This window comes from Diabrotica undecimpunctata, chromosome 4 (genome assembly GCF_040954645.1).
Source record: "Diabrotica undecimpunctata isolate CICGRU chromosome 4, icDiaUnde3, whole genome shotgun sequence".
Taxonomy (NCBI): domain Eukaryota; kingdom Metazoa; phylum Arthropoda; class Insecta; order Coleoptera; family Chrysomelidae; genus Diabrotica; species Diabrotica undecimpunctata.
This window is the reverse complement of record NC_092806.1, coordinates 30869653-30882404: the sequence shown is the minus strand read 5'-3', so window position 1 is coordinate 30882404 and position 12752 is coordinate 30869653. Positions and strand designations below refer to the sequence as shown.

The 12752-nt window shown below is 29.3% G+C and overlaps 1 protein-coding gene across 1 annotated transcript; it reads left to right on the top strand.

Moving 5' to 3' along the window:
- The first annotated feature begins 57 nt into the window (after window positions 1-57).
- On the top strand, window positions 58-12124 carry LOC140439394 (thioredoxin-related transmembrane protein 1-like). The gene is made up of 6 exons (XM_072529274.1): window positions 58-245; window positions 2001-2162; window positions 2768-2942; window positions 3733-3834; window positions 4050-4142; window positions 8496-12124. The coding sequence occupies exons 1-6, from the start codon at window positions 106-108 to the stop codon at window positions 8634-8636; spliced, it is 813 nt and encodes a 270-aa protein (XP_072385375.1). The 5' UTR covers window positions 58-105; the 3' UTR covers window positions 8637-12124.
- Window positions 12125-12752: the final 628 nt, after the last annotated feature.

Genomic DNA, 12752 nt, shown 5'->3' with positions numbered 1-12752 from the left:
ATTGTTGTTAAGCATGACGTTTCGTATGACGTCAACACATTTGACATACCACTTCAATGTCATAACTGTCAGTCATCTTTTGCTTAAAAAAATTAAAGAATTGTAATGGCCTACAGTAAAGGAATATTTTGTATAATTTTTCTATTTTGCAGCTTCGTTGCTGTAACAAATAGTCAAAAGATCGTGATAGACCTTCATGAAGATAACTGGAGTGAAATTTTGAAAGGAGAATGGCTGGTAGAATTGTAAGTTTTATATATTTCAATTTTAACTCCGGCATTCTGCTTTCGTGTCAAGTTGAAAATGTTAAGTAAATATATTATATTTGGTGTATCGGTTAGATTATTAGGGCATTCTATAATATAGCCTTTTAGCACACATTATATCCCGTAGTTTTCGTTTATTTTTGGATCATATAAAACATTTTGTCTAGTTAATCTTAGTGTTGTTTCGAGTTGGAATAAATTGATACCCTCAGATAAATTGTATTATTTGGATCAATTTAATTGCCACGATACAAAAAACATCATCCTTTATGCAGGTGGAGGTCTATTTTTAGTTTATCTTTTGAAGTGTAGGTTAGGAGTACTGACCTCTCTAACAACCTTAAGGTATTTTAAGTTATCTCAGGTATTTCAACCTTCAAATAGTGTTAAGTTTGTTGACACTCATTATAATAAAGTAGTAAATATGTAAATGCAAATGTTTGTATTATTAAATATTTGACAATATATCCACAGTTTAAAAGCATTACAAAACTATGGTGTGTGTATGTGTTGTAGGATAGGAAAACTGACATTAGAAATTGACACACCTGGTTCAAAATAACTTATAATAAATTGGTTTTAATTTTTATGTTGAGATTTTATTTACATATATGGTATATGATAATAAAGTTTAAAATAAAAACAGGCTATATTACAGAAGACAAAAGTACAATTTGTTAGATGTCTAGATGTATAAATTTCAGAACATGTTCATGGATGAAAAATATCAGAACAGTTTTAGATAGAGAATAACTTACATAGTACTTAAAAGAAATACAGAGTAAATCTGTATACAGTTTTATTCACAGAACAATACAGGAAAATATAATTATTTTTTTGTAATATTGATAATTTATATGGAGCATACAAGTGTCATAAAATAATAATATAGGATGTTTTTCACATTTGGTCTCAGTGAAGATAGCCTCAAATTAGTTATCAATTAAGTTTCACAGAATGAAATAAGGTTGAAATAATGCGTTGGTAGTGTTGCCATGTCCTTATAATGTAGGTATATGTTATATGCTTCAAATACAAAAAATAAAGCTTTTAAAATGTACATTTTTATTTTATTATTTTATGGATTCTGTAATTTTATACCTTATATAAAACATTAATTAATTAATATTTGTTTTGTTTGATATTAATTGCAATTCATTCTTAGAAATTTTTTTTGGCAATTGCCTTTGATAATAGGTTAGATGATAGATTTGGCAATTAAGTCAGAAACCCCCAAACCACCAGTTGCCAGATGTCTTTTGAACTTTATTATTTATACTGACATTTTACTATTTACTTTTAAAAACCGTTTTATGACTATTTACTTTTTCTTTTTTTGGTAATTGTTAAGTATTCGTTTTTAAATATCTTATTGCTTTCGATTTTCATTTCATTCAACACTGCCAAGCACCAATATTTCGTTCTGTCAAACCCATTTGAGGCTATCTTCACTGGGACCAAATGTGTAAAATGTCCAATAATATATAAGAAAATGCAAAATTGTTTTAAAAATGGCAAATACAACAAAATCTACAAGTATAAATTCTGGTTCATCAATTTCAACTGGCACTATACAATAATATCCTAGTATACATAGCAATGTTTAAACATATTTAGACAGTTCAGAGCTGCAACAGCAAGCTAGTTATATATATATATATATATATATATATATATATATATATATATATATATATATATATATTCCTTTTTAAAATGAACATGGGGTTTTAGTTATGCTCCTTGGTGTCCAGCATGCAAGGCTCTTGTCCAGAAATGGAAGGAGTTAGCTCAATTAGGACCAGGTTTAGGTATTAAAATTGGAGCTGTAGATGTTACTACTTCACCAGGACTAAGTGGTAGATTCATGGTCACAGCTTTACCTACAATATTTCAGTAAGTATGAAATCATGTTATGATTATGTTGATATAATAGCTAAATGGGTATATAGTTTTATTTTCTAAAATTACAATTATATCCTAAATAGTGACAAATAATCCCCTTACATATATGACGATGCTGCAATATATCATTTACTGGTATCATTGTTTACGGACTTATTGATGTAAAAACTAGTGTGCAATAGAATAATGCCTTCCCAGCTCACAAAAATTATACATTATGCTAAAAGGACTAGAGGAGGACTAAAGATCTCATCAGGAAATAGCAAGAAAATGGAAATACATCCCATATACATGGCAGTACAGTAGATCCACTGGATTTTTGCATAATTACATACATAGGTTATAAGAATTAAAAAATTACTAATATTAAAATAGACATTTTTATAGTTTTTTTTTGGGAAATATATAATAATATAAAACTGGGTATACATTTATGAATGTGATTTTCCAATTAGGAAAGGCACTCTTCTTTTTTCACCTTTCCAAAGGCACTCTGCTGAAACAGCTGTAGTGTTTGTAAATTATAATAAAATTTGTGGAAGTGTTTTATTGGTTTATAAGATAAATAATTGTAATATACATATTCTTATTTACAGTGTCATAAATGGTGAATTCAGACAATATAAAGGTCCCCGAGACATAAGTTCATTCACATCATTTGTAGAAGACAAAAAATGGGAGCAAGTAGAACCAGTTCCTAATTGGAAATCTCCAAATTCAATTCAGATGAGTGTTGTATCTTCTTTCTTCAAATTATCTCAATTACTCAGAGTAAGTACTTTTAAGTTGTAAGTATTAGTAAGTAACATTTTATCGTGATTATATATTTATTCAAAAAGCCATTTGATTTAATTGTCTCAACAAGAACTTGGAATACATTTGACAAGAATATGAAAAAGTAGTAAAGTAATATCTAAGATAAAAGTAATATATAAAAAACTAATAACTGCTTCATAGGAATAATTCATAGATATTAAAGTATGTAATAATGCTTTTCGATAGCTATATAAAATACAGGGTGATCCATTTAAAATTACCAAGAATATATTGTACTGGCATTTTGACTCACCCTGTATTAAATTCAATGAATATTATCAAAATTAATCATATTTATAATTTTTGACTGTTATTAAAAAACTATGGTTGCAATAGATCATTGTTATGATCTATATATCTCCATTTTAATTATACAGAGAGTTATACTTGATATGATTTCCATGTAATATCATTGGTTATAACTTTTTAAATATCCAGTATAACAGTTTACAACTATATTGCTGTGATGGGGAAGTTAAGCAGATGTCAAATTTAAAATAAAATATAAAGTTCCATTAAAAAATATATAACTTTGATCTGGCACACCATTATGAAACATCCTGTAAGATTGTAACTGGTTTTAAAATGTGAAGTTTAAAGCTGCCTACAATTTGTGTAAATAGCTTTTTTGTATCTTTTACTATAAGAGATCTACTGAGCTTCCTCATACTAGTCAATCATCCTGTATGTGTATAATATTATATTAGGATCTTTAATGAGTACAGCATTTTTACTTGCATTGCAGCAAATTCATAACAAGCTTACAGACGACTATGGTTTACCAACAGTTGCTTCATATTTGATTTTTGCCATTGCCACCATTATCTTAGGTGCCCTTCTAGGATTGGTAAGTAAAAACGGTTTTTATGAATATTATGTATGTATATATTAAATGAGATGTTTGTCTTAATATCAAAATAGTAAAACTTTTTCTTTTTCTATTTATAATAGCAAGATATAAGTAATAAATCCAGTCCTGATTGTTTTGATAAGGCAGGAATGTTTTTTTATGTTATGTCCCATATTTGGAACATGTTATTTTAATTTGGTTCATTATTTCAGATTTTAGTGTGTGCAATAGATCTTATATTCCCACCAAAACATATAATATTAACACAGAACAAAAAGGATGAAAAGGATAGTGATAATGAACTGGTAAGTAATACAAAAAATGTTATTTTTGAGCTTTTACCCTAATAATTATTAAATTTTGATAGTAGCAAATGTTTTCTGTTTTTTTGGATATATAATCCTTAGTACTAAATATTTGCTTTATCTATTATCTTGTTTTACAACTTTACAAAGTGGTGCAAGACTCTTATTATAAAGAATTATATGAATAAATAGGTGTTACTTGGTGGATATTTATGTGTACTTAAAAAATATTCTCGTCCTTAACAAACCAGATGTAATTGTTCCTTACTAGTGTTTTTACTTTTTTATGGTTTCCTTGTAAACACAATTAACATATTTTTTTTCTCACAGTGCTTTCATCTGGCACATGTTTTTGACAGTAATTTTCCTAAAATGATTTAAAACTTTCATTTTGCAATTTATTTAGTGGAATATCAGAGTCCACCATTAAACTGCATATATCAAAATTAAATTTCTGCTATATCCCGAAGTTATTTTAAGGATTCTGCAATTGTTTGTTGCTTACATTTATTTGTAAACATTTTTGGCGATTGTTGACGTAAATATGTTTTTACATGTTGTACTATATTTTACTTTTTGTCCCATTGTATCTGTAATCAATAATGACATGAATGTAATAAGCAATAAATATGTATCCGGAAATGCTTCGTTACAGAGATACAGGATCTTAAACTATATGTTTATTTTTGCTTTTCTCTAAATAATATTTCAGATAATTTTGTTGAATATTATTATTTTTTACTTGAATACGAAGCAAGATATGATTAAAGTTGTGACTTATATCAAGTACATCTTTGCCTTTGAAAATATTCCCTAATGTAAAATAACTTGCAGCAATTAGTTTAAATTGAAATATTTGGAGAATGGTTGTTCATAGGGACTACAATAAAATGATGAGGAAATCTATTTTCTGACTTAAAAAGGAAATCCACATACATACAAATTTATGGTCCTATAAAAATTAGAAAAGAGATGTAGGTGGCGCTTTCTATAACTAGCCAATTTTCATACAAATATCGACATTATTTCAAATAATACTTGCCCTGTATTTCTGTAGAAAAATGAACACATATTTATAGGTTTTTTTTAAGCAGGAAATTCAACTAAATTTGTTTGCATTTATTAAGTAAACAATCTATGGATATGGATAATTTGTAAAATAAAACTTAAGTCCTCAAAATGCTCTACAAAATAATTTACCATGTTCGAATGTTAACTATTTATCCATTCAGTTATGGTTGGTTTTGGCATTTTAATTTAATTCACAAATGTTTAACATAAATACCACTACAATGCGTATATGAAAAGCAACAATAAACGACTAAACATTCTAAACATATACAGTCTCAAAGGGGTTTTACCTACATATGACACGATGCGGACGGAGAAGTCCCTAAATACGAGCCCCTTCCCATATCAATTGGCCCAACGTTAGATTGGTAAGAAAATTAAATTTTAGAGAACAAAAATAAAAGCGCAGCGTAAATTTTAGAAAGTTTTAATGCATGGAACATTTTTGAATTTCCTAATTATAGAAAATATTTTATAACGTAATGAAAACTATTGATTAAATAGAATAATAATGAATTTAAAAAATCGCATAGAATATGTAATATTAACAAAAAAAAAATGTGAAAGTTTACCACTGAGTTACCCTTTATTTTTAATGACATCCACAATTCTTCAAGGCATAGTTTTTACCAAGTTCTGACAAAATTTTAATGTAAACGAATCTCATATTTCTTGCAATTTTTCCTTCAATTCATTGACGGACCTGGCAGGATGTTTTCTCAAAGCTTTTTTCATTTTGCGCCACAAAGTCTCTATCAGGGACAAGTCAGGAATGTTAGAAACCCATTCCAAAAGTGGTATGCCATGATCTTCAATCCATTTTAAACTTGTGATATGACAACCTGCGCCGTCCTGTTGGAAGACAAAATCTTCCGCTGATATTAAACTATGTTCCATAATTGGTAAAAGAGATTCTTCTAAAATATTAAAATATTTGTCCGTGTTTACAATCACATCGATAAAATGTAACTTTCCCACACCTTTAGACCACATGCTGCCCCAGATCATGATAGATGCATGAAATTTGTCTTTTCTCTTCAGACAGTCGGTATGGAAAGCTTTATTTTTCCTGCAAATGACGTGACTCCTATTGTCTCCAACACACACTTAAAATCTGGACTTTAATCTCACTCTATTGTATTGAATCCCATTGCAACTGAGTCTAATATTTATGCTCTTTTGACCATCTTAGTCTATTTTACTTTTGTTGTAATGTTAAAAGTGGCTCTTCCTTAGTCTAAAACAAAATGAGATTTATTAAAAACACTTCGTACTAATTTTTTCAACTATAAAACTTACTTTGTACCTAAGTACCAAATCCTAATTTGTGGCCCTCTCAGTAACATGTTGATCTAGAGACGTGTCTTCCAATAACGTCACTCCATAAAACGCTTAACTCCATATAATTTGCTCGTCGATTTTTCAGTATAATGCGTCTTAATGCCCTTCGATCTGCTTCGGTTATTTTACTTTTTCATACATTTCTAGGTGATGATTCTAGTGATTTCTTATATCCTAGGTTTTGCTTTATCACTTCACTATTTTTTGTGACGACCGAACCTTTAGTTTTGTATCTTTCGACTATTTCTTACACTATAGCGTGACAATTGCAACATATTCATGATTTCCGAATTGGATTTTCCAGAATTAAAAAATCTAATAATGATTGAACAAATTTTCTCATCGAAAACTTTACCTCGTCCCATTGTACAATCCACAAACGGCAAAAAGCTTTACAATACTACAAAATATTTACATTTGACAATATTATTGTTTTGATGTCATTTTTCCATAGCTACCTTTGGATTTAACGTAATTATGAAAAAATCAACGTATGTTGACATAAGTGAATAGTGAAGTGACATAGTCAGGGTTTAGTGAATTTTTTATTGTTAAAAATAGATAAAAAAACCATAAGGGTAATGTTTTTAATAAATATTAATAAAAATATGCTAGATATAAAAAATTAAATATAAAAACATGCAGAGTATAATTTGTTTATGGTAGAGATAGTGCAAGCACTCCTGACCACGGCGCAGTAGACGAAATTTGGTTTAGTCCCCACTTCCATGCAAAACGCATTGTACTATGCACTGTATAATTCCACTTACAATAGAACCTTTCTGCCTTTACGTGAATTTGACTCCACCTTCGCGCAGCTCCCTTCAGGAGTGTTTGAACTATCTCTAATCGACTTATATGCTTATAAGTATATAATATACTTATAACTGCAAATTCCATGGGCGGTTTAACTGATATGGGAAGGGGCCCCTATAGATGCATAGATATGAGCGGAAATATTGACAAATAAAGATTAGAAAAAATATCGATATAATTAATATTTTGGACGTCTTTCACATTTAGTCCCAGTGAAGTTAGCTATAATTGAGCTGTCAATTAAAGTTCATAGAAGGAAATGTTGGCGTTTGGCTGTGTTGCCATGTCTTTTTAATAAATCGGGAAAGAGAATGTGATATATAATTAATAAAAATCCAATAGGACGTTAACAAACTAACAGTAAAAAATAAATTCTTTCAAGAAATAATAAGAATAGTATTCTGGTACTTTCCACAGACATGTGGTGACCATCCGTAACAATCTGGCAACTGGTGGTTTGAGGATTGCCAAATCTACCAGCTTATTATCAAAGGCAAATGCCAAAAAAATGTTGTAATAATTAATTGCAATTAATATGAGAAGAAACCAATATTTATTCGTTCGTGTTGTATATAAAAAAATTGCATAATTCATATAATAATATAATAAAAATGTATTTTTGAAAGCTTCTCTATTTGTAATTGAAGCCTACAACATATACATTATAAAGACATGACAACACAGCCAAACGTCAAAAATTTATTCTGTTAATTTAATTGACAGCTCAATTATAGCTAACTTCACTGAGACTAAATGTGAAAGACGTCCAATATTTTTTGACTGGCTTTCATAGACTATGTTTTAAAGAATAGAATCGTATAAAAATTATATCAAATGCAAAAATGATAAGAATATATATAAAAAAGCACCAAATAAGCACAAAAGGCATATTTACAAATTAAAAAAAAAGCATAAAAAAGTAGTGTCAAATCACTTATTTATGCATTTTCGTTTACATTTAAAAAGAAAATATTACTATAACTGCTTTTATTATTTACCATAAGCATTATGCTTAGAAATCCGGGATCTACTTATAATATAATTCGAACTTCTAGGATTTGTTTCAAAATATAAAACGGCAATTTTTGTATTTTTATGTATTCTTGAATAAAAATATTGTTTTAGAATGATGAAGATATCAGAGATGATCTCGTAGACGATGCTAGTCAATCCGGAGATGGCGCTAATTCAGACTCTGATTCTGAACCTAAAAATTCTCCTATTAAAAGGAAACCAAGGAAACGCAGGACAGTTTTAACCTCCTAGAAATGAATACATAACAGACTTATAGGATATCAAGAAACGTGTGTAAAATTTTTACTACTCAGCAATTATCACTAATATCAGCCACGCGTGGATTAGTAGTATGATGAAGTTTCCTCTTTTTTCTTAGATTGTTCTCGAGGACAATACTAAACTTTCGGAAAATTGAAAAATATTTATTTGCTTTATTATAATAAATTAAATCATAACCTTATACTAAGAGGCTTTGTTTATCTCAATTATTTTAATACTACATTTCGAGTTAGCCCTGTGAAGCTATTCCTAAAAATTTAACATACATCTTGAAGACTTGTATTCAAATTCACATTTTTCAATTTTTTTTACTTAATGAGTTAATGAAACTGTCAGTATTTTTTGTAAATGCACGGTTTGAAATGTAGACGTCGATATATTATTGTTATGTTTTCACCGAAGAATTTTAAATTCTTGTTGTGATATTTTATAATATACAGGACGGGATGCCTAAGAAATGAACATAAAAAATATACATTTTGCAAAGCATGGAATAGCCACTCACGCTTGTTTTGGTAGGTAGATCGATGGTAGTGCAAGTCTTATGTATAGCATATAAACATTAAATATTAAATATTCAAAAGGAATTAAAACAATAATTCTAATGAGAAATACAGACATTTTCTGACATTAAAATGAAGATTGTTATCTTTTCAAAAAATGGATGGTTCCTTCAACTACATCACTTACTAATGGCTCAAAAATATCATCAATTTCAGTATCTTAAATTCCTGAACTATCATAAAATGATCTTGCATAACTGGTGTTATCGATGTCAAAAAACTTCAATAGTCTTCAGTTTGAGTTCTTCTAAATTTTGGACTCTTTCATGAAGGTGATCATAAATTTTCGCAACAGAAAAAAAAATATTTGGATGTAAGTCCACAGAACAAGGTGGCCACTTAATCGACATTATCAAAATTGTGTGCAGGACAACTATCATGGTTCATCTGTTTCAACAGTACCATATACTAAACATGTCTCAGATTCATCCTGATGCTCCTATCGTCTAAGCAATATTTAAAGTAAGGATTCTTCTTTTGGTGCACTCTATTATTAGAGTTTTGTGATTACTACATCAAAATCATTACTATTCTGCTCCGCTCTTAGTAATCATTGAACGTTCATGCCCGTTCAAGGATATTTTGCAAAGCCATGACATTGTTCTTCTCAGTCTCAGTTCTCTTCAGTCTTGAAGTTTAAGGGCAATGAAGACATGACACAGCTTTGTCGGACACCTTTTTGTAAGGATTAACACAACAGAATTTATTTAATTGTTTTATTGAACCAAGGTTTTAAGACTCGTATTGATCATACATTTTTTGAACGAAAATGCAAAACGACCAATTATCTCATCGATTGATAAACCAAAATAATAATTTCGGACGAATACTCTTTCCTCAGCAGATAATAATCATTTTTAATCAAATTGATATTTTTTCTTTCTGAACTGTACAACAAAATTGCATAATAAAAACTAACCCGACCCAACCAGTAAATTCGGTGAAACATGCGTCTTCAATGACGTAGCGGGAAGGTAATGCAGCGATGTTGCCGATATAAAAAACATTCTGGTCTATCTGCAAGAATAGCAAACAATACTATATTAAATATTTTATATGTTCAGTTCTTTGCATTCCAACATTGTATAAATAAATTAAGCTAAGTGAAATTTGTTTTATTTAAATTATCCAGGAAGTTGAAGGATCATTATTTCTAAATATCTTATATTATATAATAATCAATTTTTGCCACATATTAACAAATTATTATTTCAGAAATATACACCTATATCAAGATCATAAATGCCATAATTTCTTATGACTTTTGTTTCAGGCTATTTTTTAATTTTCTATTAACAAGGTAACAAAATATAAGAGATACATTCCTGGCATCTAATATTTTATACTTCTGCTATACTTCTAAACAAGTTTCACTTCGCAGATTATTGTTGATGTAACACCTTGTTTTCTTATTGATGTGATCATGTGAAATTTTTCACAAAGAGCTTAATTAAGTGCGAATGACACAGGCGGCGGGTGTCTGGAACGAAGAAAAGATGCGGCGATGGTGTTTTGCTTAGGAACACTACCTCAAAAATAAGGCATCACGACTGACGAATATACTGCATTAGCACGCAACAACAATCTGTACATTTCAAGCATTCATATTATATGTCTATAAGTGCTTATATATTTAAGACATTTTTTTAGATTAGTTAACAAAAGCCTCGTAGTCATGGGAATAAAATATTTTCGATTTCAAAATTATAAAGTTTTTAAAAAATACTTGCCATTTGATATTATTATCGAAAATGATTTATTGCCTAATTTTTTTGGTTAATACCGCTAATAGTATTCCAAAAAGCGACATAGGTCATGACTCTCTACGTTAGTGTAAATTTTATAGCCATTATTTTTATATTTTTCATGATAAACATTGTGGTGTCTTCATATTATAGTGTCTGCATACATAGGCGTTTTCATCACAATTTTTTGTGCGCACGCGTCAGTATCAGCCATTTTTTTCGTACTGTTTTTTGTAAAATCGCGTGTTAAAGTACCTGTTAACACATAATTAAAAAAAAAATTACTAAAGAAAGTATAGTTTTGAAAAAAAGAAATATGAAATTAAAGACAAAAATGTCTAAATTGGCAAATGATTTTTTTTAATTGATTATTATACGATATCTGTACAAAAAGGAACAACTAAGCGGTGTCGTTATAGAATATGTAAGAGTGATACATACAGCTAATATTATTTTTTAAGTTTTCCAAAGCCTCTATTTTATTATAAACAATCTCGTGCTATGCCTACAATATTTTATTTGTATTAAATACTATTCAGTACATAAATTTGCCATTTTTAGTCTTAAAATATTAAATGATCTATTTTATTGATTATACACTAAGGCAAGGACGCCAATTAAGGCTACGTGTGTATACGTATTGCCTAACATTTTAGCTATCGAATTTCACGATAAAATACTTAATAAATAAATAAAGAAATATAAAATTTTAACATTGAATAAATCTTGAATATTTGGCCTTATTTAGAACTGGTATTTGGAACTTAATAAGGCCAGTTTCATTTTGTAAAGAAATTTACGTAGATAATAAATTTTAAACCAAAAAATTAAAGAATAAATACAAAGTTTAGTGAAAGAAACTTTTATTCATATTAAAAACAAAAATTCGTCAATACATTAAGTACATATATCGCACATTTACACACATCTAGGACATACAAATATATCCTTGTCGTCTTTTGTTAATCCTATGCATTCGTCTACAACAAACACACTTGCGCATATCAGCCACCCTATCCTCATCACACAAGAAACAGTACCGTGAATCTTTTTTTAAATTTGGTTTTGTTTTGCTGAGCTATGAGATTGTGCACTAAATAAATCTCTGGTAACTTCTTGTGCTTTCGCATTAATGGCCTGTCGACGTTTTTTTGTTGATACTTTTAACACCGGTGTAATCAGCAAACCACTGGAACTAAAACTTGCATTTAGTTCTTCACATGGCTCTGTCTCACTTATTTTTGCAACCTTATTTTTATCATATTTATTTGACGTGTAAACTGCTTAACTATAATCCTCGCTGGAAGCTGTACCACTTGTGTAAGACCTAGATGAGTCACTGTCTTCATCTGAGATGTAAGTTTGAAAAACTTTGATCAGTCCTTTTTTTGCTAATTTTCCTTTTTTCACTACTCGAGAATGCTTTGCTTTTATTATTTTTATTTAAACCGCTACAGGATAGCTGTTCTTCGAAATTTGTATTCTTTTTGCCAGTTGTTTCAATTTCTGGTTCGGTTGTAGGATTTTCTTGAAAATCTTCGGCGATTATTTCAATCTCTCGTTGTGTCAGACAACTAGGTGCAAAGGCAGCATCCGGAATAGCATTTGGATTGAAAGGCCATATTCCAGTTGCTTCAAATCCAGAACAAATATTTTTTTGCGTCATTGCGTTTTTCCAAACCGGCGTAAATATTTGCCCAAATCTTGCTCGGTTGATGGTACATTCGTTATTATGGTTCACCCAAAAATTTAACACCTCCTCATCCCAGTAAGATTCA

Excerpts from the sequence above, each read along its gene's own strand:
- LOC140439394 (XM_072529274.1), top strand. The coding sequence starts at position 106 with ATGGCCTACAGTAAAGGAATATTTTGTATAATTTTTCTATTTTGCAGC. Across the intron at positions 246-2,000 it reads GGAGAATGGCTGGTAGAATT|TTATGCTCCTTGGTGTCCAG; the intron begins GTAAGTTTTATA and ends ATGGGGTTTTAG. Across the intron at positions 2,163-2,767 it reads GCTTTACCTACAATATTTCA|TGTCATAAATGGTGAATTCA; the intron begins GTAAGTATGAAA and ends TCTTATTTACAG.